The sequence below is a fragment of the Electrona antarctica genome (assembly GCF_951216825.1).
Source record: "Electrona antarctica genome assembly, chromosome: 8".
Taxonomy (NCBI): Eukaryota; Metazoa; Chordata; class Actinopteri; order Myctophiformes; family Myctophidae; genus Electrona; species Electrona antarctica.
In genome coordinates this window covers 17,161,134-17,185,546 of record NC_136789.1, presented here as the reverse complement: position 1 = coordinate 17,185,546, position 24,413 = coordinate 17,161,134, and the positions used below count along the sequence as shown (strand labels likewise).

The window sequence follows — 24,413 nt, the reverse complement described above, 5'->3', positions numbered from 1 at the left end:
AAAGGGCTTTTTTTACGCTCACTGACATGATGCGCTTGCCAATTAGAGAGAGTTAAAGAAACACACCCAGGGGAGGAGCCTGCTGTTGCTGCTTACCAGGACTAACTGTTTCTCCCCCACAGAGAATAGAGGTGATAGAGAGATCAAGGCTATAGTGTAAAGGGGCTGATAAGAAAGAAAGAAAGAAAGAAAGAAAGAAAGAAAGAAAGAAAGAAAGAAAGAAAGAAAGAAAGAAAGAAAGAAAGAAAAAGAAAGAAAGAAAGCGGTTTCTATACACAGGTGTAAAGTGGCCCATCCTTGTCATGGTGATTTATGAGGACGAGAAATATTATAATATTCCTGATGAAATCCAGTGAGGATAAAGGTGAAGCTTATAATGGTGTGTGTGTGTGTGTGTGTGTGTGTGTGTGTGTGTGTGTGTGTGTTTGTGTGTGTGTGTGTGTGTGTGTGTGTGTGTGTGTGTGTGTGTGTGTGTGTGTGTGTGTGTGTGTGTGTGTGTGTGTGTGTGTGTGTGTGTGTGTGTGTGTGAGTGTGTTGACAGCCATTAATTATAGAACCATAGAGGAAACACAGTGACACTGGTAATTGGATGTAGACTATTATTGCCATAGTTAAACATAGGAGTCTACAACACAACCACCATGGATGAATGTGTGTGTGTGTGTGTGTGTGTGTGTGTGTGTGTGTGTGTGTGTGTGTGTGTGTGTGTGTGTGTGTGTGTGTGTGTGTGTGTGTGTGTGTGTGTGTGTGTGTGAGTGTACAATGCATCCGTTGCTTATTAAGTGGTTTTAATTAACCTTATCGCCGGCGACACATGAACAGGGGAGAGGGTTGGACGGTAACCTTGAGAGACAAATGGTGGAACTCGACACGCTCTTCTCTTTGAAGTGACTGTGTCCTTCTCTCCACGCTTATCACACTCATTCACACGCCAAAGGATAGCGCACGCACGCACGCACACGCGCACGCACGCACACACACACACACACACACACACACACACACACACACACACACACACACACACACACACACACACACACACACACACACACACACACACACACACACACACAAACAGGGGTGGCGGTGGATCAGGGGTAGAGTGGCCGGATGGTAACCACAAGGTTGCCAGTTCGAACCCGGGCTCCCCCAGAGTTGGTGTCCTTGAGCAAGACTCTGAACCCCTAATTGCTCCTGATGTGCTGGTTGGTGCCCTGCATGGTTTCCGCTGCCATCGGTGTATGAATGTGTGTGTGAATGTAATGCACAATCTATGTAAAGTGCCTTGGATAAAGGTGCTATATAAATGCAACATTTACACACACACACACACACTTTTTCCCCACAGAGATTTACAAAAATATTAATATAAATTATGTTAAGCCTAGAATCAAGCCATTCAGGATCCTGGTCGTGAATCATGACCATAAAACCTTTGATTCTGTGAAAAACAATAGTTTCAATAATTAATTAGGCCTATATGATATACTACATTTAATAAACACCCTTTGTTTATTAAACAAAGTTTAAATTTTTCTTTCTACACATAATCAAAGGTGTTATGGTCATGATTCACCAGGATCCTTGATGGCTTGATTCTAGGCTTTAAAATAATTGATTTTTTTGCCAGTTCCCACTTGCAAAAGAGACTCAGTCTCAATGTGATTTTACTGGTAAAATAAAGGTAAAATAAATATCTTTGTAAATCTCTATGGGGAAAAATGTAATGGCCGATTTTTCAGTGGGTCCAGAAAACCACGCCCACTGCTATGCTCCATTCGTATAAGCATTATTTGACAGACCTACAGTATATTACATTTCTCTGCTCATGGTAGATTAATTATTAGAGTGTAAAAGATGGACCTGTATGTATATGGCTGTTCAGTGTGCCAAGGATATAACCCATGGGAACCCATACACTACAGGGTTAACCTGTAGCTAAGTTATTACCAATAGAAATGTACAAAGGGAACTTTTGGATTTTTCAGATATACCGGTATTAAGAAAAGAGAGAGAGAGAGAGAGAGAGAGAGAGAGAGAGAGAGAGAGAGAGAGAGAGAGAGAGAGAGAGAGAGAGAGAGAGAGAGAGAGAGAGAGAGAGAGAGAGAGAGAGTAATTTCATTTATACTATCATTCGGTTTTACAAACATGGAAAATGAGATCTGGGCAATGTAATTTCAAACCATGTTGAGTTGCCTGCTTGATGTAAGCCTGTTTTAAAACTAGAGACTTTAAATATTGTCTGCCATTATTTTCCATATAATGTAATGTTTACCCTGGTATCAGTTAACCATATATGTACAATATGTGTGTGGTTGCGGGTGCGTGCATGCATGCATGTGTGCATGTGTATACTATGTGTGTGTGTGTGTGTGTGTGTGTGTGTGTGTGTGCATGTGTATACTATGTGTGTGTGTGTGTGTGTGTGTGTGTGTGTGTGTGTGTGTGTGTGTGTGTATACTAAGTGTGTGTGTGTGTGTGTGTGTGTGTGTGTGTGTGTGTGTGTGTGTGTGTGTGTGTGTGTGTGTGTGTGTGTGTGTGTGTATACTATGTGTGTGGTTGCGGGTGCGTGCATGCATGCATGTGTGCATGTGTATACTATGTGTGTGTGTGTGTGTGTGTGTGTGTGTGTGTGTGTGTGTGTGTGTGTGCATGTGTATACTATGTGTGTGTGTGTGTGTGTGTGTGTGTGTGTGTGTGTGTGTGTGTGTGTGTGTGTGTGTGTGTGTGTGTGTCGTGTGTGTGTGTGTGTGTGTGTGTGTGTGTGTGTGTGTGTGTGTGTGTGTGTGTGTGTGTGTGTGTGTGGACTGTAGGCTACTTTATTTGAATTCAAATTGGGACTGTTTTGTGTATGTCATATGCATTGCAAGCACAATGCATGCAGTTCTTTCTGTTTGAGACACACTATACAAATTAAGATTGACTGTGCACTTGGCTGTTGGCAATTTGTATGGATAATGAAAGTGGGAAAACCATTTCTGACTGCATTTGGTTGGCCTGGAGTCTACTGTAAGTACACAATGCATAATGTTCTGTTGAAGTGAAATGCATATTTAAATAACTCACTGATATAGAGCAGGGATTCAACTAGGCAGGGGGGCAGAACTGTAGAATTATAGTGGGGGCGTGCAGTGTGCACGCGCGTAACAAACGCCCTATGTTTACTGCTGCTAGATCTCGTGAGAGTGTGTTGTTGCTGTGACAGAGAAAGGTTGATAATGTAAAATTTCTCCTGATTTGTCACTCTGAAGCCACTTTGAATCTTGAAAATCTTGAGAAGATTGTGTGGCTTGTGATGATGATCGGGTCCAATATTTAGTTCAGTGACCATGGGGCTAAAGAATGGGTCAAAAGCTATGTTCACATTCACTCTTCCATTGGAAATAACTAGAGCGGTGCCTGTTGGAGCCTCTACAGCGGTGCCCGTTGGGCACTGGCCTACATGGAACGATGCAAGTTGGAAATGCATGCCCCAACAAGTCTGTGTCCCTTTTATGCCCATATATGGAGTTTGTTGTCAGGCATGCCCAAATATGGAGTCTAAGCAGATGTCAGAATGATGTCAGAACAGGCCAGCTCCATATATGGACACTGAGCAGGGGCCCTGTCCAGAGCCCGGGCAGAGGCCTTTTTGGGGAGGTTCTGGACAACCGTGGGTCCGACCGACTCGACACCGGGCACTGCACCCCCTGTGGTGGGGTGGAACACGTTTGTCGAATTTGAGGTCGGTGGGGAGCGCACACACACACACATAAATAGACAAGGATTTTTTTCCTATCCCCTAGAACCTTTACCTTAACTATGATACATGGCTAAACATAACCCTAATCCTAATACTGCCCCTAAACCTAATCCCTATCATATCATCTCTGAACAGCCCCTAGTCGCACGCACGCACGCACGCACGCACGCACGCACGCACGCACGCACGCACGCACGCACGCACGCACGCACGCACGCACGCACGCACGCACGCACGCATCTCCCTCTGCCAACCTGGGGAGAGCCCAAACTGAGCTCATGCTTTCTTCAATACATGAGGAGTGAGCAGGCCACTTTTTTCAATCACCTGACAGGGGGGAGTTTCCCCCGGTACTAGGACGTAGCGCATGGAAGGAACACGTTATTCCAACCAGTTCCTTTCCCCTCCATCAGGCGCCTCGGCTGACCAGGGGGAGACCAGGTTTACAGCATGTTTCTGTGAGGGTACCTACCCTAGGGGACACAGGGAGAACATGCAAACTGCGGAAATGCAATGCAATAATATTTGTACACCCCAAGATAGAAGAGTGAGTGCGCACACTGACACATGCTTCATGCTTGTTCTGACACACACACACACACACTCATGCACACACACACACACACGCGCGCGCACGTACACGCATGAGCACGCACGCACACGCGCACACGCACACACACACACACACACACACACACACACACACACACACACACACACACACACACACACACACACACACACAATTTAATCATTAGCGATAAGTGACTCCAGAGGATCAGATTTATATAATCACAGCTTATATAGGACCCCCTCTAAAATGAGATTCTGCATCTCAAGGGCCTATCTGCTCAACAAAGCTAGCTATATCACATTACACATCCCTTTGGAAAACAGTACACTTCAGATTTGACAGTAAAATCATTGGTGTTAATTAATTAAACTTGATGCATGTACAACTACAAATGCTATACCGAATGAACCTGTAAGGGCCCCGCAAGGGTCCATTCGGTTCCTGAGCGTGAATACTATAGGCTCCTTTCAGGGGTAGAGCGTGCATACTATAGGCTCCTTCAGGGGTAGCGCCCTACCACATTGTCATTCATGGCGAGAGGGCTGAGAGATGCATAGGAGCGATGTAGGGGCTGGGAGAAGAGTGTGTTGAAATGAACGAGGGACGTATTAGTTATTGCAATTAGCAGCTTCTATAATATAATCACTGTGATTAGTCGCTAACAGATTGGGCAAGATGATATTGGAACAAAAGCGAGACACTGAGTGAGAGAGAGAGAGGGGGGGGGGGGGGGGTTGGTGGAGAGAGCGAGGGGTAGAGAGCACCACCGCCTACTCTTTCTGACTCAGAAGTTACAGCACAGCAGTCGTGGCAAATATCATATTTCTCTGCAGATTATGCTATGATTCACCTCATGTCTGTCTGTCAAGATGAGCGACAGGCCAGTAGTGAAATGATAGACAGTACAGGTACAATTACGACTAATCACAACTGCAATGCATGCCAATATTCATAATGTTAGACTCCACCAGTTTTCTTTACTAGCCACTTCCATTGGCAGTCTAGTTGCTAGATAAATTGTTGTGGCTGTATATTTCTGCAAATAGCTAATAAAAAACAAAACAAAAAAACTTTGGAACTGGACTTTCTTTGTATTTTTTCACATGCAAGACACATGTAGTATCTATGCAGACTATGGGGATTCAATCTTAAATTTCTTAATTTTAAGTAACTGAGAATGTATTACTATATCCTGTCCCCTATCAGTCTGTAACACAGCGCTGAGTCGGCAGCAGTGGGTTTCGAACCACTCGGTGCGGCCAACCGCTCAGCTAACACCTCGTTCGGGGGCACCTCACGGGGCTCAAACCCATGCACTGCTGACGGTGCAACATATCAGTGGTCTGCAGAAACGTTACTTACCAAGGTAACATTTCTTCTCTGAAGCTAAAATAAGATGAATTTAATCCTAGGCCAGAAGTGCTGGTGATTTTAATCATTATGCAATCTCAGAATTTCACAAGAAGTGATTTCCTGTCCATATATTATATGTAGAAACCACACACAAACTATAACAAAAAGTAAAAAAACAACAACAAGCAGTGTTGATTAAATTCATTGTGATACAGATCTGATGTCCACGCCACTGGGTCAATACCGACACAACGGTGGGAGAGAGATTATGTTTTAGCTCACTCAGCAATCTTCTTTCTTTCTCAGAGTCTCCGTGCCCCCAATTAGGCCTGATGAGAACTCCAAACACCTCTCTCTCTCACCCTGGTCTTTGATTAACAACATTATCTTACTTCAATTTGTTTTACATAATTCTTTCACCCTAACCCTTTTATTTCGTGCAGAAGTAGGCTACTACTCCTTCTGACATTTCGAATTTCCAGAGTTGTTTATTTTCATTTGTAAGCTACTTTTTTATGGATATGGATTATAGTCAATGCTCTCCTTGTGTGGTATGCATGAAAGTGACAGCAAATAAAATCAAACAATCAGTGAGCAACTTGAGACACATGCATAATTCATGCACAACGTTGTTGTGTCTCGAAAATAGCAGAATAGCAGAATAGTTGGCGACATGATATATATTCGGCGCGCCCCATCGCTGTGCGGCGAAGTATGAATCAGGCTTTGGGCATTAATAATATGTCAGAATATTGCAGCTGATGAAGAATCGATTGCGACTATAAAGAGCACCATATCTGTGTCTGTCTCTATGCAGATCACAATATTAGCTCATACATCAGGATCACATTCTGGTACTCGCAGCTGGTCTCTCAAATATCCTCCTTCGGGAAAAACACAAATACCAATAAGTTGCTGCATGGTCATAAGGGAGCTGCGCCAAATACCACAAGAAGTCACGTAACAATGTCTACGAGTAATGTGGCAATACTTGGAATGTGAGAATGTGAGTAAAGTGGCAATACTTGAAATGAGCAAATCTTGTTACCATGACAGTTGATACCAGGCATTTTAGTTGTTCTCTTGGTGAATGTCTTTGCTAATGTTACCTTGATGTGACTTTAACACCCCACAGATGTTGAAGGAGCAGTTAATCAAAAATACAAAAAATACTTACCAGAGTGCTATAGCTATCCATCCAGATGGTACGAGTTGGTATGATTTAACAGGGTTAACGTTTAGGTTACTTAAATGGTTATTTAAATAAGAGCGAGGTAATTCGCTGTAGGAGCACGACTCCCAGGCTTGAGACAACAGAACATCAATAAACTGTCTTAGACCCTAGTCAGGGTTCACAGAATCACACTAGTCCGTTTGAATCAAACTGTTTCCGAATACAATTGCCAGGCCCCCGTTGGCCATGATTCACATTGGCCTTGTTTCTTCCGCACCCGAATACACTTCATTGAACTGTATTCAATGCTTTCACAGAAATCCGTATCCAAGTAAACTTCAATCGGTCCCGAGACTATACCTCCATGTGGTCCCGGGAATGGTTTGGGTGATCCACTCCCGGGAATGGTATGCAGCATTAACACTACCACCACTGCCAAGTGGTCCCAAGTGCGCACCCGGGACCATAGTGTGAATCTGCCCTTAGAGAAACAGACTTGAGTTACAACTCAATGTGGATGTTTACACCATGGGGCGCTATCTTGCGCTATCTTATCAATAAACTTAGTAGCCAATTCCATATTTTACTATTTTGAAAAACATTTTGAAATTGTTCAACTAGCCGATCTAGATCGACACGTTGTGAGCTTGAGATTGGCTATTTGAAAAATAGTAAAAAATGGCAAAGAAGTTTAGGGATAAGGCCTAAGGCGGCGTGCAAGATAGGGCCCCATATCTCTATGGTCGATCTACACACTTCGCAGCATGTTGTGAGCTTGTACTGTAGATCTATTTTGGGCTATATATGTTCCCCACAGAATACGGATGTTGGGGTTCAAGTGGTTAAGTACTTATTAACGAGCGTTCTGGCAGCTCACCTGGAAGAGCGTATACCATTAGGCTGTCCTTTTGCTGCCAACCTATAATGTTCTAAATCTGACCCAAGGCCCTTTGCTGCATGTCCCCTTCCCCATCTCTCTCTTGCCATTTCCTGTCTTTCTTGACTGTTGCCGTTGAGTGTTGAAAATGCCCCAGAAATCATAATAATAATGTAAATAAATAATGTAGTCACCTACCACTGTGACTGGGGAATGCTATAGGGCTCGATTCTTCTGTGGTGCCTCTGGCTTGCCCAGGCAGGCACTCCCAACATTGCCAGCTGTGTGTTCTGTTCATTTGTCACTGTAGTAGTGCAGTGCTCAATGGCATTTAGTTTGGGTTGGTTGGCTCAAAGTGCCAGCAGATTGCATTTGAAAAACTGAACAGCAACGTTTTGAGATATAAATCATACAGTAACTATCTACACTAATGTGTTTTTCTGTATTTTGGGTGAACTACTCCTTAATTATGTATGTAAGTGTGTTCTTTCAAAGAACTTCAGTGTGGTGTCTCAAAGAACACCTTTGTCACACGTGTCACGTAGTAGTGACATTTGGAGCCACAAAAACAAAAACCCCTGCAAACCCCACCCATGCCTTCCGTACGCTCGGCCATCTCACTTTCTCTTCTGTCCATGAGGAGAGGCTATAATGGAGAATCATAGGACCTATTCAGACATTGGTCATAATGTTGTATAACAGATTATAATAAGTGTGAAGACGAGGAACTCAATGCTCTGTGTTCATGGACTGAACTGCTAACCAACTAAAAAGACAGAATTATCCTAATTAAATATATAACTTAGCCAGCTTGTGAGCTCAACATAAAGACAGAATGTGAGCTCAATGGCTTGTACATAAGTAAGACCTTAAAGATTCTTTCCCAGTTTTAAGTAGAAAGAAATGGTACAATTGAACATTAGTGAGGACCAATTATACAAAGATGAGCATAGCATGTTGACATGCATGCTTTTTGAGCTTGACAGATTCATCAATTACAGTAGGTGGCTGTTCTGACAAAAAATACAGGATGGGGGTTTATAAGACAGTATCCTACTGTATATAAGGCCCGCCCTATTTTTAACCACCCCAAAGCCCCAGCCAGCAAGATCTGGCACCAATCCACATTTTTCATATAGCCCATAAGTATTTGCGTTTGTGTGTGCTTAAGTTCCTCTTTCTCTTGCTATGTTGCCAGTTTTGCAAGAGAAACAAGTGGCCAGGTCTATGAAAACAAGCACAAATGAAAATAGCTGATCTACAAGCTCACAGCGACACATTGTGAAGTTGAACATCCGTTATTTAAAAACACATTGAGAATAAATCGAAATGTTTGGAATATTTTTTAAATATTTTAATAAAAAAGGCACAAAATATGTTCAGATGGATGTCTGTGGACAATTACATAGTATTCATCTGGGTTTCCTTGATGTGAAGAAATGTGGAAGCAAGCCCAAATAAGCAACTACTATACACTTTAGAATCAAGCCCAAAAAAACATCAACCAGCAACTACCAATAATTTATTTGCAAGTGACTTTACAGAAAAAACAAGTCAAAGGTTGCGCTTATAATAAGCAGACATGGCAACACGGCCTGAAGGAAGAAAAGCACACACACAAGGAGCCCCAGTACGTTGGCGGGGAAAAACATGGATAGATTATTGATTAATGAATAAAAAACTCAGCTTCCCATCATGCACCTGTGCACAGTGTGAAGCTCAACAGCGCCACTTTGTCACCTGTTCTCTAAACAGACATACAAAGGGACACACATTGCTGTTCCTTGGAGTGGCTGCATCACTCAAAGATCAAAGTAAACCCTACTCTATTAAAAACTGAAACAGGTAACACAGTAACCCCATAGTATTTTAAACTGTAATGGGATAGTGAAATGACTAATTTTATTAATTTGTGATCTGATTTATTTCAAAACAGGCAGGTAATGTTAGCTAGCCGCCCGTGGCTGTCCCCCAGCTAACTGTCTGCACTACACAGATTAGAGATGCGCCTATGCATAAATTATCCACCCGCACAAATTATTTTCTCCGATTTATAGACCCGCACATGCCCAGCACCCGCACGGACATAACGTATTAATCATACGGTATAGGCTACTGTGAGAAGCCCAAATGAAATGGAAATGTCCGTTTGTGCTGCAGTAATGCTTCCCCTCCCCAGCTGCGGAGCTCGATCCTGCTCTCTGGTAGTGGACGGACACACCTGACACTTGGCAAACACACTCAAATCTCACAGGGACAAAGGCTGTGAGTGTCTCATGATTGGTTGGGGATGAAAGAGGGAGGAAATGACAATAACCCAGATATAAATTGTGTGTACAGTTTTTTGGATTAATTGATTGGCAAAATAAATAAATATAATAGAACTGAGGGGGCCATTGCAGCCAGGGCCCTTATTTGGCTTTGGTTGGGCCAGCCCTAAGTAAATTAAATGTTCCATTCCAAAATGGGTTTTGGAAATATCTTTTTTTTTGCCCAGATCTCGTGACATCATGTGACATCATCAGGGATGGAGATGTGGAGACCCTGATGTCATAGTAAATGCGACCTGCTGTCGTAGGTAAGCCCATATATGGAGATCCCTGATGTCATCACCATTGGTCAGCAACTCTACATCTGACCTCAAACCCTTAGATCTCCATATATGGATATATTTCAGAACCCTTTCTGCCATCCATATGTTGATCCTTCCCCATCCATCCTTCCTCTTCGATGTCTCCCTTTTGACTTATACCTGTCCATTAAAATTTCAAACTCTAGACGAGCCTGCCCCAAAGTTATTAGTGCAGCTGTGCCCGGCAGCCGGCGAAAACTAGAGTTCAACAGGTCCGAAAATGAAGTGCGGGCCCTACCTGGGCCCTCATCAAACCTTGTACACTCAAGAGATGCTCCTTAGATCTCCATATACTGTATGGAGTTGACCTGTTCTGACATTCCATATGTTGATCTGACCTCATCAAACCCTGTAGTGTACACTCAAGACATGCTCCTTATATGGCCAGTACGGAATTCACTCCATGTTGATCTGACCCCCCATGCTAAAGCGCCAGCGCTCATCCAGCAGTCTGCCGTCAACGAGGCGGATGCGTGCACGTGTCCCTGCCCTTTAGGGCGAGGGCGCTTCTCGCCCTCAGGCGTCTTACTGGTAGTGTAACATTTTGTGTTATGTAACCCAATATAAACATTGATACAGTACCACGGAATGGTTTTTAGGACCAAGTATAGGCTGAAAAACAAAGAGTGATCATTATAGGTCAAGGCCAATGACAAATGCTCATTGCTCATACAATTTAGGCCTATAATATTCGTTTGCAGCAACAATATTCACACAATAAATTCCTCAGTGTTAATTTATGCAAGAGTGTGGCCTACAAATGGAACCAAGTGGGCCTGTATCAGCTTCCATTTGTTCAATTAACAAGATTTTACACTGCACATCTGAAGCGTGTGTACATGTATTAATTGTAAATGGATAAATGAACACTCCCCATTTTACAGTGAGTGTACACACATCACTATCTGGCTCTCTGTATCTCATTTCCCCACATCCTCTATAACAAGATAAAATGAGATGGAGGGATATAAGCGAAAGATAAACGACGGGAGAAGCAAAAGATATGGATGGAGAATAGATTAGAAAATAGCTCCTGCATTTAAAGCGAGTTTCAGAGCAACAAATGCAGCGAGTGGGCAGAGTAATGCCCAAGATTTATGTTCTACAGTAGTCTGAAATAATATATTGCATAATCTATTGAACCATTTTTATCCATAGATGTTGCATTGTTGATGCTTGAAATAAAACACCCGCTGGCCTAAATCTGTTTGTTCTTTTTCTTTTCTTTTTTTTGTATGTTTTTTTAATAGCAGGGACCAAATTGAAGAACTTGTGAACCACACTAGTGTGGAGAAAGGCCTGATTTGTACTTGGTTAAACGCCGGTGTCGCTAAAATTTAGGGATGCACGATTAATCGGTAGCATAATCGGAATTGGCCATATCGGCCATAAAAATGCCATGTCGGTATCAGAACGGTCTCAAAATAATACAGATTATTTAATCGGTTTTCACCAGCAAAAAATAAATACAATTTAAAAAATAATCTGCATTTAATTTGTGTACTTATCTCATTCAGTAGTCATTTAGTTGTGAAAACAGACACTTGGAAAAGAGTATAGGCTATTTATTGATTGATTGAATACTTTATTAACAAGCTTTGGGCCAAGCCCCTATAGGGCCCAGGCTTGTTTCCATCATGGTCCTCTGTATAATATCGGAATCGGTCAGAATCGATATCGGCAGATAGTAGTGCACCCCTACTAAAAATATCTGTGCAAGCTCACATTGCATCACACGTGTGCGTGACACAATGTGAACTTGTAGATCTGTTATTATTCCGCCAAAGTCGGAATAACTAAGTATAACTCAGGCTTAACGATTTTACGTCCATCGGGGGTTACAGTGCTTTTGCGGCCGCGGGCCCCAGGCTCTGGAACAGTGGAACACGAACCCATCTGTTCTCCCTTGCTTTTAATTGCACTTGAGCCCTCCTGTCTTTGTATATTTTAATGCGTCTTCTTGTTTTATATTTTATTGTCTTGTTCGTGTTTCTTGCCATTGATGTTTATTTTGTATTGATGCTTTGAATTGCTTTGTTTTGTTTTTTGACCTTGTTCAGCACTTTTGGTCGGCTTTGGGCTGTTGTAAATGTGCTATAGAAATAACGTTTGATTTGATTTGAGTCTTTATTTTCCTTCTCCCTGCTTGATAAGCAGTATTCCTTACTTAAGCAGTATTAAGCAGTATTCCTTACTTAAGCAGTATTAAGCAGTATTCCTTACTTCTGCTCTGTTGTTTCTGAAGGTGACTCTCACCTTTTGTGGCTGTCTCCTGTATCATTTGCCTCTTAGTTTTCATTGTTTGCACCACAACGCTAGATAGATAGATAGATAGATAGATAGATAGATAGATAGATAGATAGATAGATAGATATAGATAGATAGATAGATAGATAGATAGATAGATAAATAAATAGATTGCCTCTGCACTTAGTTTTCATTGTTTGCACTACAACGCAAAAAAAAAAAAAAGAATACAAATTAAAAAAAAATACAAAAACATAAATAAAAAAATAAAAAAATAAACACACAGAAAGAAGAGAATACATATATACACAATTACACATTTGTATGAAGTAGTATAGCCTAATATCTGAGGCCGGGGACGATGCGAGTAATTGAAGAATGCAACGGTGAGGTCAGGCAACATTCTGCAGCGAAGGGTGAAACATAGGAGAACGCAACTACAGATCTGCTGTGGTTAACAACGCGGGGGTCGATAAAACCTCATCATGTTACCCTTCAGAAGCAAAAAGGGGAGATGGGAGAGGGGTCTCTCTGGCCGAGGCAGAGAGGTGGGAGACATTTCTGCAGTGCGTCGAGTACACTACGGAAGTGGAGGAGATTGCGTGAAGGGATGAGGAGAGTGAATGAGACCGTGGAGTGGACCTTTTGTCTGAAAAGGTCGTCCAAATCGCTTCTCCTCCTCCGGCTAATCAAAGAGCGGATGGGGTGGACACTAATCACCTGGCCGGAAGGTCAACGAAAGGTCACTAAAAGTTTAAAGGTCATGGCAGCCTGGACTGGGTGGTATTACCTGTCCATCATTTATTTTTGAGTGACCTATCCTTAGGAGTGTGTGTGTGTGTGTGTGTGTGTGTGTGTGTGTGTGTGTGTGTGTGTGTGTGTGTGTGTGTGTGTGTGTGTGTGTGTGTGTGTCTGCGTGCATGTGTGCGTGTGTGTGTGTGTGTGCGTGTGTGTGTGTGTGTGTGTGTGTGTGTGTGTGTGTGTGTGTGTGTGTGTGTGTGTGTGTGTGTGTGTGTGTGTGCGCGTGTACGTACGTGTGTGCGTGTGTGAGAGAGAGAGAGTTCATGTTTATCTGTTCAACACATATTTCACCATTATGAGCCTATACAGCATTTATAGATAGATAGCAGTGCAGTTCATCTGTTTAAGACAGAAACCAAGAGATAAATGCTAAGAGGTATACGCAACTTTTTGCAAAGAGGCAAAAAGGGATACTGTAGAACGGAACCAAGAGTAGATGTAATACACTTCCAAGACCACATGTATTGATCACAGAACAACAGTCTATTAGGGAAGTGGGACAGCGTGCAACAAGGAACAGGTTACAATAATATGGAGATGGATATCTGAGAGGACATATTCACTTGGGGAAAGAAACATGTCCACTTTTGCAAAAGGGTGGCTGGCATTAAAAAACAAACAAACAAACAAAAAAACAAACAAACAAACAAACAAACAAACAAAAAACAGTTACTGACATTACAGTTTACAGATTATGTTATGTTACCTGCAAACCTCTGCTTACACACAAATTATCTTTGCAGGAAGATTAGAAGAGAATCAATTCAGTCTTTATATTTATTTCAGGTTTTTCATCCCCCATGAATGATCTATTTTTCATTGTGAATATAATATTGTATAATGAAAATCATTGAGAGGTTTTGAGTTCAAGAAGCTAGCCGTTGTCTTGGCACCACTGTGATAGTTGTGCCATGCACGGTGCACCTCCTCCATGTACTGTTGGCCCTCTCGTCAGCAAACTTGACAATAGTGTTAGAGCTATTTCTGGCCACACGCTCATGGGTGTACAGCCAAGGGCCCAGTGCACATCCCTGTGGGACGCCGACGCTGAGGGTGAGGGTGTTAGAAGCGTGACTGTCCACCCTGACAACCTATGGTTGGTTTTCTTAACAGGATCATCATGGTTAATGATTGACCACATTTGTGTGTTTCTCAATGTATTTATTTTTTGTATTACCTATGAAATTTAAATTGTGTTACCACAAAACTAAACTAAACTAAACTAAAGTGTTGTCAAGAACAAACTCTTCACAACATTACGCACATCATTTTGTTCCACAGTTGCAGTGTATCGTCAAAACATGTATTGTACTTGTAGATCTCCATCATCGTTTGACAGTATTGAAGTTGAAGTATAAAATAGCGTACGCCTATGTCGTTAATCAATTCATTGACTTTAAGAGTATAAAAACATACTTCTCGATTAATCAATGAATCAAAAAAGTAATCGATAGAATAATCGCTAAGAAAGCAATCAACTGTTGCAGGCCTAAGAGATACATACCGAGATAGAGGCCGACGGTATCTATCTCAAACCTCGTTCTAGATCTAGAATACAATCTGTAGACTGTTTATTTGCCACATCATACAAACATCTGAACAACAACTCTCATGTGACAGATACAAAGGACACTATTTTGTTGAGCCAGGTGAACCGGTGTGAAGCGCAGTCAATGGCATGATGATGGGTGGGGCGTGGCAACGGACCTTTTGTATTTTCCAGACCGATGAAGGGTGCAGTCACTGCAGTGCCCTTGGTGATGTCGGTTGGATTAGGCTGAATTTTGATCAGTAGGCGTGTCGCAAGTGAACTCAATCATGACAGATCAAATGACTGCTTTTCATTAAGAGCAGTGTGCTGCGTGCAGCGCAACGTGTACTGTCAATGTTCAGAGACACCATCATGGAAGAAAAGCCTTGGAAATGTAATTTCTCCCATGAGCAAACTGATGTCCTTGTGTGGGCGGTGCAGACTCATCAACAACAAATCTACAACACCTCAAACAGACCGCCAAGAGCAGATTATGCAAAATTATCTTGGAAGGAAATTACACCTCTGGCAGTGCTTCTATGAAAAGTGTTTCTCGTGTACAACCAAGTTCATGAGTCCAATTCAACCGTGCGTATGTTCTTCCAGTGTCCGCATGCAGCAGTAGTCATTTATACCAGTGGTTCTCAACCAGTGGTTGAGAACAACCAGGTGGTCCCCATCTAAATGATGGAGAATTGGTAACCAAAATGTCCATGTGACATGTCCATGAGAAATGTTGAGTACTGGACTATGAAAGGCAAAAGTCTGCAGGCAGTCCAGGACTCCTCATCCGTGTACAGGGGCTTCTCCCTGTTTTAAACACCATGTAAGCACCTTAAGAAACGGCTCAATGACATCTGGCGATGAGCCAAACAGAACCTGGCATGGTAAGATAAAGATAAACCTTTATCGATCCCTAGAAGGGGCGTTCGGGTGTCAGCAGCAACAGCAGTATGAATGAAACGCATGGAAGGCCGCGCGGCACACCGGAAAGGCCAAGACACGCGTCAAGGGAAGGGGGGACGGGGGGCCGGTGAGGGACGGTGAGTAAAAAGAGGTTACCTTTCTGCATTGCTCCAACTCATTTCAGATGGTCTGTGCCGTGCGTTGACGCTCCAAAATAGAACTGAACTTTGAACAGTTGACACACTGCAAGTGGCATATGTGTATACTTGATCAAACACAACAATTATTTTTACAATGGAGAGGCGTCGTCAACTGAACTCGTGCCAAAACTCAGTGACGCATCTCTCAGAGCTCGGTTCTATTTCAGAGCACCATTACGTACGTGACAGTCGGTGGCACATGACCATCTGAAATGGATTGGAAGCCATGCAGAAAGGTAACCCTTTATTTGCTCTTGCTCTGCGTCAGTGATGCTTTCAGCATGTCACGGCCTTGAGAGACGGCAGCAACAGGTTTTTTTACACATACGTCCAATGTGCGTTTGATCATCGCGTGTGTGTCGTCGTGTCTGATGTTGGCAGTGTGTCAGGTGCGGCTGAGGAGCCTTAATAATCAAGAACCAAACAAAGATAAACAAGAATGAAAAATACAAATAGGCCTAAATAAAACAATGAGCTGCTGGCCCTAATATCGGCTCTGTGTCTCTGAGCGAGTGAAAACATGTACAACCTATCAATAAATAATACACTTGACTTGTGTAGTCCCTGTCTGCTGCCAACCCCTGCTGCTAGCTCTGGGCAGGGTGTAGTAGACAACCCATTTTGTCTCGCCCACAGACTTAGATGATAGATAGGAAAGAAAAGTACACTTGCACCCAACAGCCGCAAATACACTTCAATGAGATGTTTCATCAAAGCTCAGTCAAGCCATTCCAGTCAGGTGACAAGTTCCAAATCAGACACATCAAACGAACGATGACGCATTACCTCACCTATACAGCACCAGTAGGCTATAATTCAGAGTGGTGCAGTAAGTTTCACCAGTATGTCCTTACGGACAGGATCCAATTGTTGTGAAATACTTTTTTGAAGTAGCTGTGTATGCAAATAGAATAAAGTGGAACACGGTGTCGGTGTAACAGCCAGGGTTGTGGAAGGCAGATGTCTCAGGGAGAGAGAGAGAGAGAGAGAGAGAGAGAGAGAGAGAGAGAGAGAGAGAGAGAGAGACCCATTAAACTACAGTGGAGTCTTTGAGTGTCCACAGCAATCCAGATCCTTTATGTTAATGCAGAGCAACACACACACACACACACACACACACGCACACACACACACACACAGGTTGTTTTGTCTCGTTGAAAGGTATTAAAAGGTATTATTTTCTACTCAAGACTAATACAGCTTCCCTTTGAAACTGAAGACACTTCATTGTTCATGTAACTTCCACGCCAATAACAATGCATATGAATTGAATTTCACAGAGAAAACAGCGCTGCAGAGAGAGCGGGAGAGAAAGACAAGCGAGATGGGGAGTGAGAGACAGAGGGAGAGAGAGGGGTGGGGGGTGGTTGTTGTGCACCTTCTCCGCTAGTTTTCATCCGTCAACTCTCAGCACATGCAGGAGGGGCTGTGAGTGAGTGTGAAGCGCCGAGAGCCCTTCTTCGATAACACCCGACACTGTAGCCGCGGACTGACTCACTCACACTGACTGCAGCTGGTCCATGATGAACATAGATGGGAACTTTATGCTTTTCGCGTTAGCGCCTCTTCTTAAACTGGCTCGGGCTTTAGGCTAGATAAATCCACACATTACGGTATTATTATTATCATTCATGTCACCAGATGGCGGTGAGTTGACACATCCTTAAAAAAAAAAAAAAAAAAGCAGCTGCGCGAGTGCGCGTCCGCTGGCTGCTGAGAAGAGTCAAGACTCAGACTGGTCTGCTGGTAGGCTAGTCTATTTTTGGGGTTCAAATATACTTTTTATTAATTAACTAATTGCGGACGAAGGCAACTTTGTTTCTCTCGCTGGTGGAGTGTCTGTGTGGCTGCTTCTTCTGAATTTTCGTCCAAATTGCATCAACCTTTCTTTCTTCACTCGCGTGAAGACATCAGACCCACACGGGGAGAAGAAGCGGCCAAAGGGATTTGGGTAGTAGAATTGTGCGGAGAGGAGAGCTGGTTCCACTCAACACAAGCCCGACTCACTCGACCGAGACGAGGATGAGACTCAAGCAGAAATAGCCTCTACCAGACGGTCAAAACAACCGCCTGTCCGCCTCCAACATGTTTAGGCGCGGTAAGTCAGATCATAAATCCCATGTTGTTTAACAGACTACTTGATGTGGGCATGTCATGAGTGTGTGTACGCTTTGCCGATGTTTTTGTGCTTTAATGTAATATTGCAATCAATGCAATGTGTTGGACTTGTCCATCCTGTTCACTGTGGCGAGTTTCTGCAAATTGTGGAGTAATTTGTTGAGAGGCGCAGAGGGCACCGGCGCACCGCTGCCTTAACTTCCCGAGTCCCGACCGACCCGTCCTTATTATCTGTGACTGTGATGGGAGTGTGTGTGTGTGTGTGTGTGTGTGTGTGTGTATGTGTGTGTGTGTGTGTGCGTGCGTGCGGTGTGCGTATATGTGTGTGCGGTGGGTGGGGAAATACATATTCTGCTGGAATTAAATATTTATCCACATCGTGCAAAATTATTCTTAAAATAGCTGCCGCACTGCAGTTTGTAGCACTTGATGGCGCGCACGTGTGTGTGTGCGCGCGCGTGTGTGTGTGTGTGTGTGTGTGTGTGTGTGTGTGTGTGTGTGTGTGTGTGTGTGTGAGATGAGTGTGTGTGTGTGTGCGCGTAACACTGGCTTGGCACTGGCACACACTTCGACAGCACACTATTGAGTCATGTGCATGACATTGGTGCGAGGGGGGTCATTTCCCTGGGGGGGGGGGGGGGGGGGGGGGGGGGGGGAGCAGCGAGGCTGCAGGACCTGGCCAGGGAGTCAAGAGAACCTTGATCTGCAGCTGTACACCTGTCTGCTTTCTTTTCATTCATGTCAACTTGATGCATGTCCATTTGATCAGTGCTTTGACAAAATGACCTTGCCACTAGTTGTGTGGACGCTGGGGTAACAGGCCACGGACTGGACTTGGGGTGCTAAAATGCCCCTAACAGCTGTGATCCTGTCGCTCTCACAGGAGCAGAGATACAATTATAGAGTCTACACACCTGAGACCTGTGCGTTGTGTGTGTGTGTGTGTGTGTGTGTGTGTGTGTGTGTGTGTGTGTGTGTGTGTGTGTGTGTGCGCGTGTGTGTGTGTGTGCGTGCGTGCGTGCATGTTTATTTTAACCCATTAAGACCTGAGGCCGATTCTATACGAATGCATTCTAAATCAGTATTGTTCTCACAGATTTTTGAAGGAAAAACCTGAATAAATCAGCGGGGTAAACATGATTCAGAGATGCTTCCATACAGGTGTAGGCTACTGCATGAAGCAATCAAGAAATGAACATCCTAGAGCAGGTTGTTCTCTATGGAGAATAACATTGGGATTCTTAATATCGGGTGCGTATAGCATTAGTTCGACGTCCCAATAATCCGACATTATTAACCCTAATCATAACCGCACACGATAGCCACGGGTGAGTCTTAACCCATCACGTATGTATGGACTAACGGGATGTCGGACTAACGCGTGCAACCCCCCCCCCCCCCCCCCCCCCCCCCCCCCTCTATTAAAATCATCTCATATAAGCAATAAACAAACGGTCTCGGCGATATTGTCTGTTTCTACGAAAATGCAACTAATTTGGTGGCAATAACATTAGAGATTTCTCGCCGCCATGTTGATTCTTCATATCCATAATGAGTCAAACCGCCGGGATCATTTATAGTTTATTTTTGGTACACGGTTCTTATTTGACACGATATAAAAAAGGTCTATGGGAAGTCAGAATGGGGGAAAAGGCGACCCGGGTAAGATGTGTACATGACGCCTTACGTCCGTGCTCTATAGGCTAATGCTCAGTGGCATGAATAGAGATGCTGAGCAGGCCCAGTTGACCTCGATTTTGAATCAAGATGGCAATATCTAAGTGACTTAAGGTTCGTTATTGGGTCACCCCACGGATGGCAAGAGTTTAAGTTACAGCTTCAGTGCTCCACTGGCTAGTGTGGCACACTAACCTCAGCGACATCTGTGTTTTGATCTGTGGGAAAAATTGTAGTTGAAAGTGAGTGCATATTCGATGGTGGTGACGTCATGGATTATTATGCAGTGCGATATGTAAGAAAAAGCAGAAGAGCAACTCTTCCTCAGGTGACTGAATGTCAATATCAATGCGAGGCGTGATCAGACTGTCACTCAGCCAGGACAGACTGTTGACAGCTGTACAGAGAACTAAATGTGCGCATGCAGTGTACAATGCACACTTGGGATTTCACTGGTTCACAAACCACAGATGTAGAAACAAGTGATATGATGATCGGATGAGTCATCCTTCACCATATTCCCCATAAGTGGGCATATGCATGCGTGTGTGTGGTGCGTACACCAAGAGAATGGTACAGACCTGAATGGTTGACCCTGACAGACAGTGGCTCTGTTACGTTGATGTTTGGCATTTTCCTGGCAAGGTTTGCGTCCACTTGTCCCAGTAGAGACAAGGGTCACTGCAAGTGCAAATCAATGCTAATGTATTACTCGAGATCACCTTTATCCTATGGTGATAATGAAACATACAGCATCTCTGCAGATGGGAGTGGTCTCTACCAGGATGGCAATGCCTCCATCCACAGATTAATCCCACCAACGTTCTAGGATAGACCCGCCTTACCATGTGTCTGATTGGCTCCCGGGCAGGCATAGCTTTACTGACGTTAGTTATGGTTATGATTAAGGTTTAGGCATAGTCTTACTGAGGTTAGGTTTAGAATTAAGGTTAGGTTAGGCATAGTTTTACTGAGGTTAGGTTTAGGCATAGTCACCTCACTCACCTGATCTCAAACCCAATTGACTATAGGAGATTTAGGAACGATGTGTAATGTGTTAGACAGCACTTCCCATCATTGCCATCATCAAAACATGAAAAATGAGGGAATAGCATTTGTTAGTTTAAAAAAAAAAAAATGATTTAGGTTCTTGTTGGAATGGTGTTCTAGTCCCTCTAGTACATTTACTCAAGTACTGTGCTTAAGTACAGTTTTTAGGTACTTTTATTTTACTGGGGTATTTACAATTTTCAATACTTTTACTTATACTCCACTACATATCAGAGGCAGATCAGATTTCTTGACATTTTCTTTTTTTTTCTGCATAAGGAGTACTTTTACTTGTACTTTGTGTATATTTTGATACCAATACGTTTGCACTTTTACTCAAGTACATTTTGAATTCCAGAATTTGAGTGCTGGCTATGATGTACTTTTGGAGCCGTGCACCCAGCATGTTTTTTAATGTTGTTTTTGTGACTGGAGTGTCGCTGTGCTCGCATTCCATCTGGTTTGTCATTCATAATCACAACCTATCACTGAAAGGAAAAAGAAAGCTCCATATATCTCAGTCACAAATCCCCCAGACTGCATCGCCATATCCCTCCCAGTATTAATTTAACCATCTGTTCCGGCACTGCTTCAGTCAGTCAGAGTCACCAACAGCGTGATGGGGTGTTGTTGATTTTTACAGCAAATTTTGATTTTGTTTTTGCATAATTTTTCATTTAGTTTTAGTCATATTTTAGTCATCTGAAATGTTTTAATGTTAGTCGACTAAATATAAGATTTTAATCGACAAAATCTACAGTTGATTTTGTTGACAAAAATGTGTTTTGACAATGGCAGATTTTCCACTTGGCTGAAAATAGCCGATCTATGTAGCTCACAACACTTGGCAGCCGAGAGCATTTTAGTCTAGTTTTATTTGTTGAGGAAATTGGCAAAATATTTAGTCATAGTTTTAGTCACGATAGTTTTGTTTTTATTTAGTTTTCGTCAGTGGAAAAAGGTAGTCGCCGAACATTTTTCGTAGTCGTTTTTTCAGTCAACGAAATCAACACTGGCTGAGGGCTGGGCAGCACGTTCTGGCTTCACTGGCTGAGGGGTGGTCAGCACGTTCTGGCTTCACTGGCTGAGGGGTGGTCAGCACGTTCTGGCTTCCAGAACACTGGCTGAGGGGTGGTCAGCACGTTCTGGCTTCCAGAACACTGGCTGAGGGCTGGGCAGCACGTTCTGGCTTCCAGAACACTGGCTGAGGGGTGGTCAGCACGTTCTGGCTTCACTGGCTGAGGGGTGGTCAGCACGTTCTGGCTTCACTGGCTGAGGGGTGGTCAGCACGTTCTGGCTTCACTGGCTGAGGGGTGGTCAGCACGTTCTGGCTTCACTGGCTGAGGGGCGGTCAGCACGTTCTGGCTTCCAGAACACTGGCTGAGGGGTGGTCAGCACGTTGTGGCTTCACTGGCTGAGGGGTGGTCAGCACGTTCTGGCTTCCAGAACACTGGCTGAGGGGTGGTCAGTACGTTCTGGCTTCCAGAACACTGGCTGAGGGGTGGTCAGCACGTTCTGGCTTCACTGGCTGAGGGGTGGTCAGCACGTTCTGGCTTCACTGGCTGAGGGGTGGTCAGCACGTTCTGGCTTCACTGGCTGAGGGGTGGTCAGCACGTTCTGGCTTCCAGAACACTGGCTGAGGGGTGGTCAGCACGTTCTGGCTTCACTGGCTGAGGGGTGGTCAGCACGTTCTGGCTTCACTGGCTGAGGGGTGGTCAGCACGTTCTGGCTTCACTGGCTGAGGGGTGGTCAGCACGTTCTGGCTTCACTGGCTGAGGGGTGGTCAGCACGTTCTGGCTTCACTGGCTGAGGGGTGGTCAGCACGTTCTGGCTTCACTGGCTGAGGGGTGGTCAGCACGTTCTGGCTTCCAGAACACTGGCTGAGGGGTGGTCAGTACGTTCTGGCTTCCAGAACACTGGCTGAGGGGTGGTCAGCACGTTCTGGCTTCACTGGCTGAGGGGTGGTCAGTACGTTCTGGCTTCCAGAACACTGGCTGAGGGGTGGTCAGTACGTTCTGGCTTCCAGAACACTGGCTGAGGGGTGGTCAGCACGTTCTGGCTTCACTGGCTGAGGGGTGGTCAGCACGTTCTGGCTTCACTGGCTGAGGGGTGGTCAGCACGTTCTGGCTTCCAGAACACTGGCTGAGGGGTGGTCAGTACGTTCTGGCTTCCAGAACACTGGCTGAGGGGCAGTGTGAAATACAAATGAACCCTTAGGGGTCCATGTGGGTCAATCTTTACACCCTGAGAATGAAATTACTTTACTGTGCAGATCATCAAGAAGCCGCGTTGTTCTTTTTGTATAACGAATGTTGGAGCCCCGACATCATAGAAAAACGTTCCTTAATAGAGTCATGGGAAATCATGTCCTTTGCCATTCTATGACAGACAGGCACACACACACACACACACACACACACACACACACACACACACACACACACACACACACACACACACACACACACACACACACACACACACACACACACACACACACACACACACACACACACACACACACACACACACACACATCATTATAAGCAGAGAGTCTGACTGCGCATAAGCTGGACAAACTCCTCATTAAGGAAGGGACCGAATGGGTCTGACAAAGAGCTGATTAGTGCTGTCCTTGTGTGTTGTGAGGATACGTGTGTGTGTGTGTGTGTGTGTGTGTGTGTGTGTGTGTGTGTGTGTGTGTGTGTGCGCGACACTCACACACGTGCACGTACGAGAGAGGAGAGAAAGAGAGGAAGAGAAGGGGAGAGATACAATTATAGGGTGTATGCATGCTTGTTGGCCAGAGGGATACCAGTTTATCTGTCTCACAAATTACGCACGCACGCACGCACGCACGCACGCACGCACGCACGCACGCACGCACGCACGCACGCACGCACGCACGCACGCACGCACGCACGCACGCACGCACGCACGCACACACACACACACACACACACACACACACACACACACACACAGTCACACACACACACACACACACACACACACAGTCACACACACAGGTAATGAATTGTGTTGAGTTTCCTCTCATAAATATGCAGTAATAAAATGTGGAATAATTGCCTGGGATTCATTATCTATATGTGTCACCTTTACCAATATGTTACTGTATCTGTCGGTGTCAGCATGGAGACAGAGAGAGAGAGAGAGAGAGAGAGAGAGTGTATGTGCGCGCGCACACACACACACACACACACACACACACACACACACACACACACACACACACACACACACACACACACACACACACACACACACACACACACACACACACACACACACACACACACACACTCTGAGGATAAGTGTTGTGTGTTTGTACATTTGAAGTGAACGTGAGAAGCTTAGTGCTAGTCTCTCCCTGACCAGTGTATGTGCAGTCTCTCTCTCTCCCTCTCTCTCTCCCCGCTTGACCAGTTTCTCTCAACAGCCAGTGACTGAGGGCTGAAGCCTGGCACAGGAAGGCAGCTGATTGGCTAGTATGTGGCAAGTTTGTCT

The 24,413-nt window shown here is 44.3% G+C and overlaps 2 protein-coding genes across 2 annotated transcripts in view; one reads left to right on the top strand and one right to left on the bottom strand.

Annotated features, from left to right (window-relative positions):
- The window catches only part of LOC306928129 (ATP synthase F(0) complex subunit C2, mitochondrial-like), a gene marked incomplete at both ends in the record, with an annotated part of 28,242 nt that extends 10,680 nt beyond the window's left edge, over nucleotides 1–17,562 (bottom strand). The window contains one exon of the mRNA XM_079508050.1: nucleotides 17,543–17,562. Within this exon, the coding sequence (XP_079364176.1) occupies nucleotides 17,543–17,562 (20 nt within the window). The remainder of the gene's footprint in view (nucleotides 1–17,542) is intronic.
- Nucleotides 17,563–17,840: 278 nt separating this feature from the next.
- Nucleotides 17,841–24,413, top strand: part of rtn4rl1a (reticulon 4 receptor-like 1a) — a gene marked incomplete at its 3' end in the record, with an annotated part of 116,146 nt that continues 109,573 nt past the window's right edge. The window contains exon 1 of the mRNA XM_079508049.1: nucleotides 17,841–18,138. Coding sequence (XP_079364175.1) covers nucleotides 18,126–18,138 — 13 coding nt within the window. The 5' untranslated portion in view covers nucleotides 17,841–18,125. The remainder of the gene's footprint in view (nucleotides 18,139–24,413) is intronic.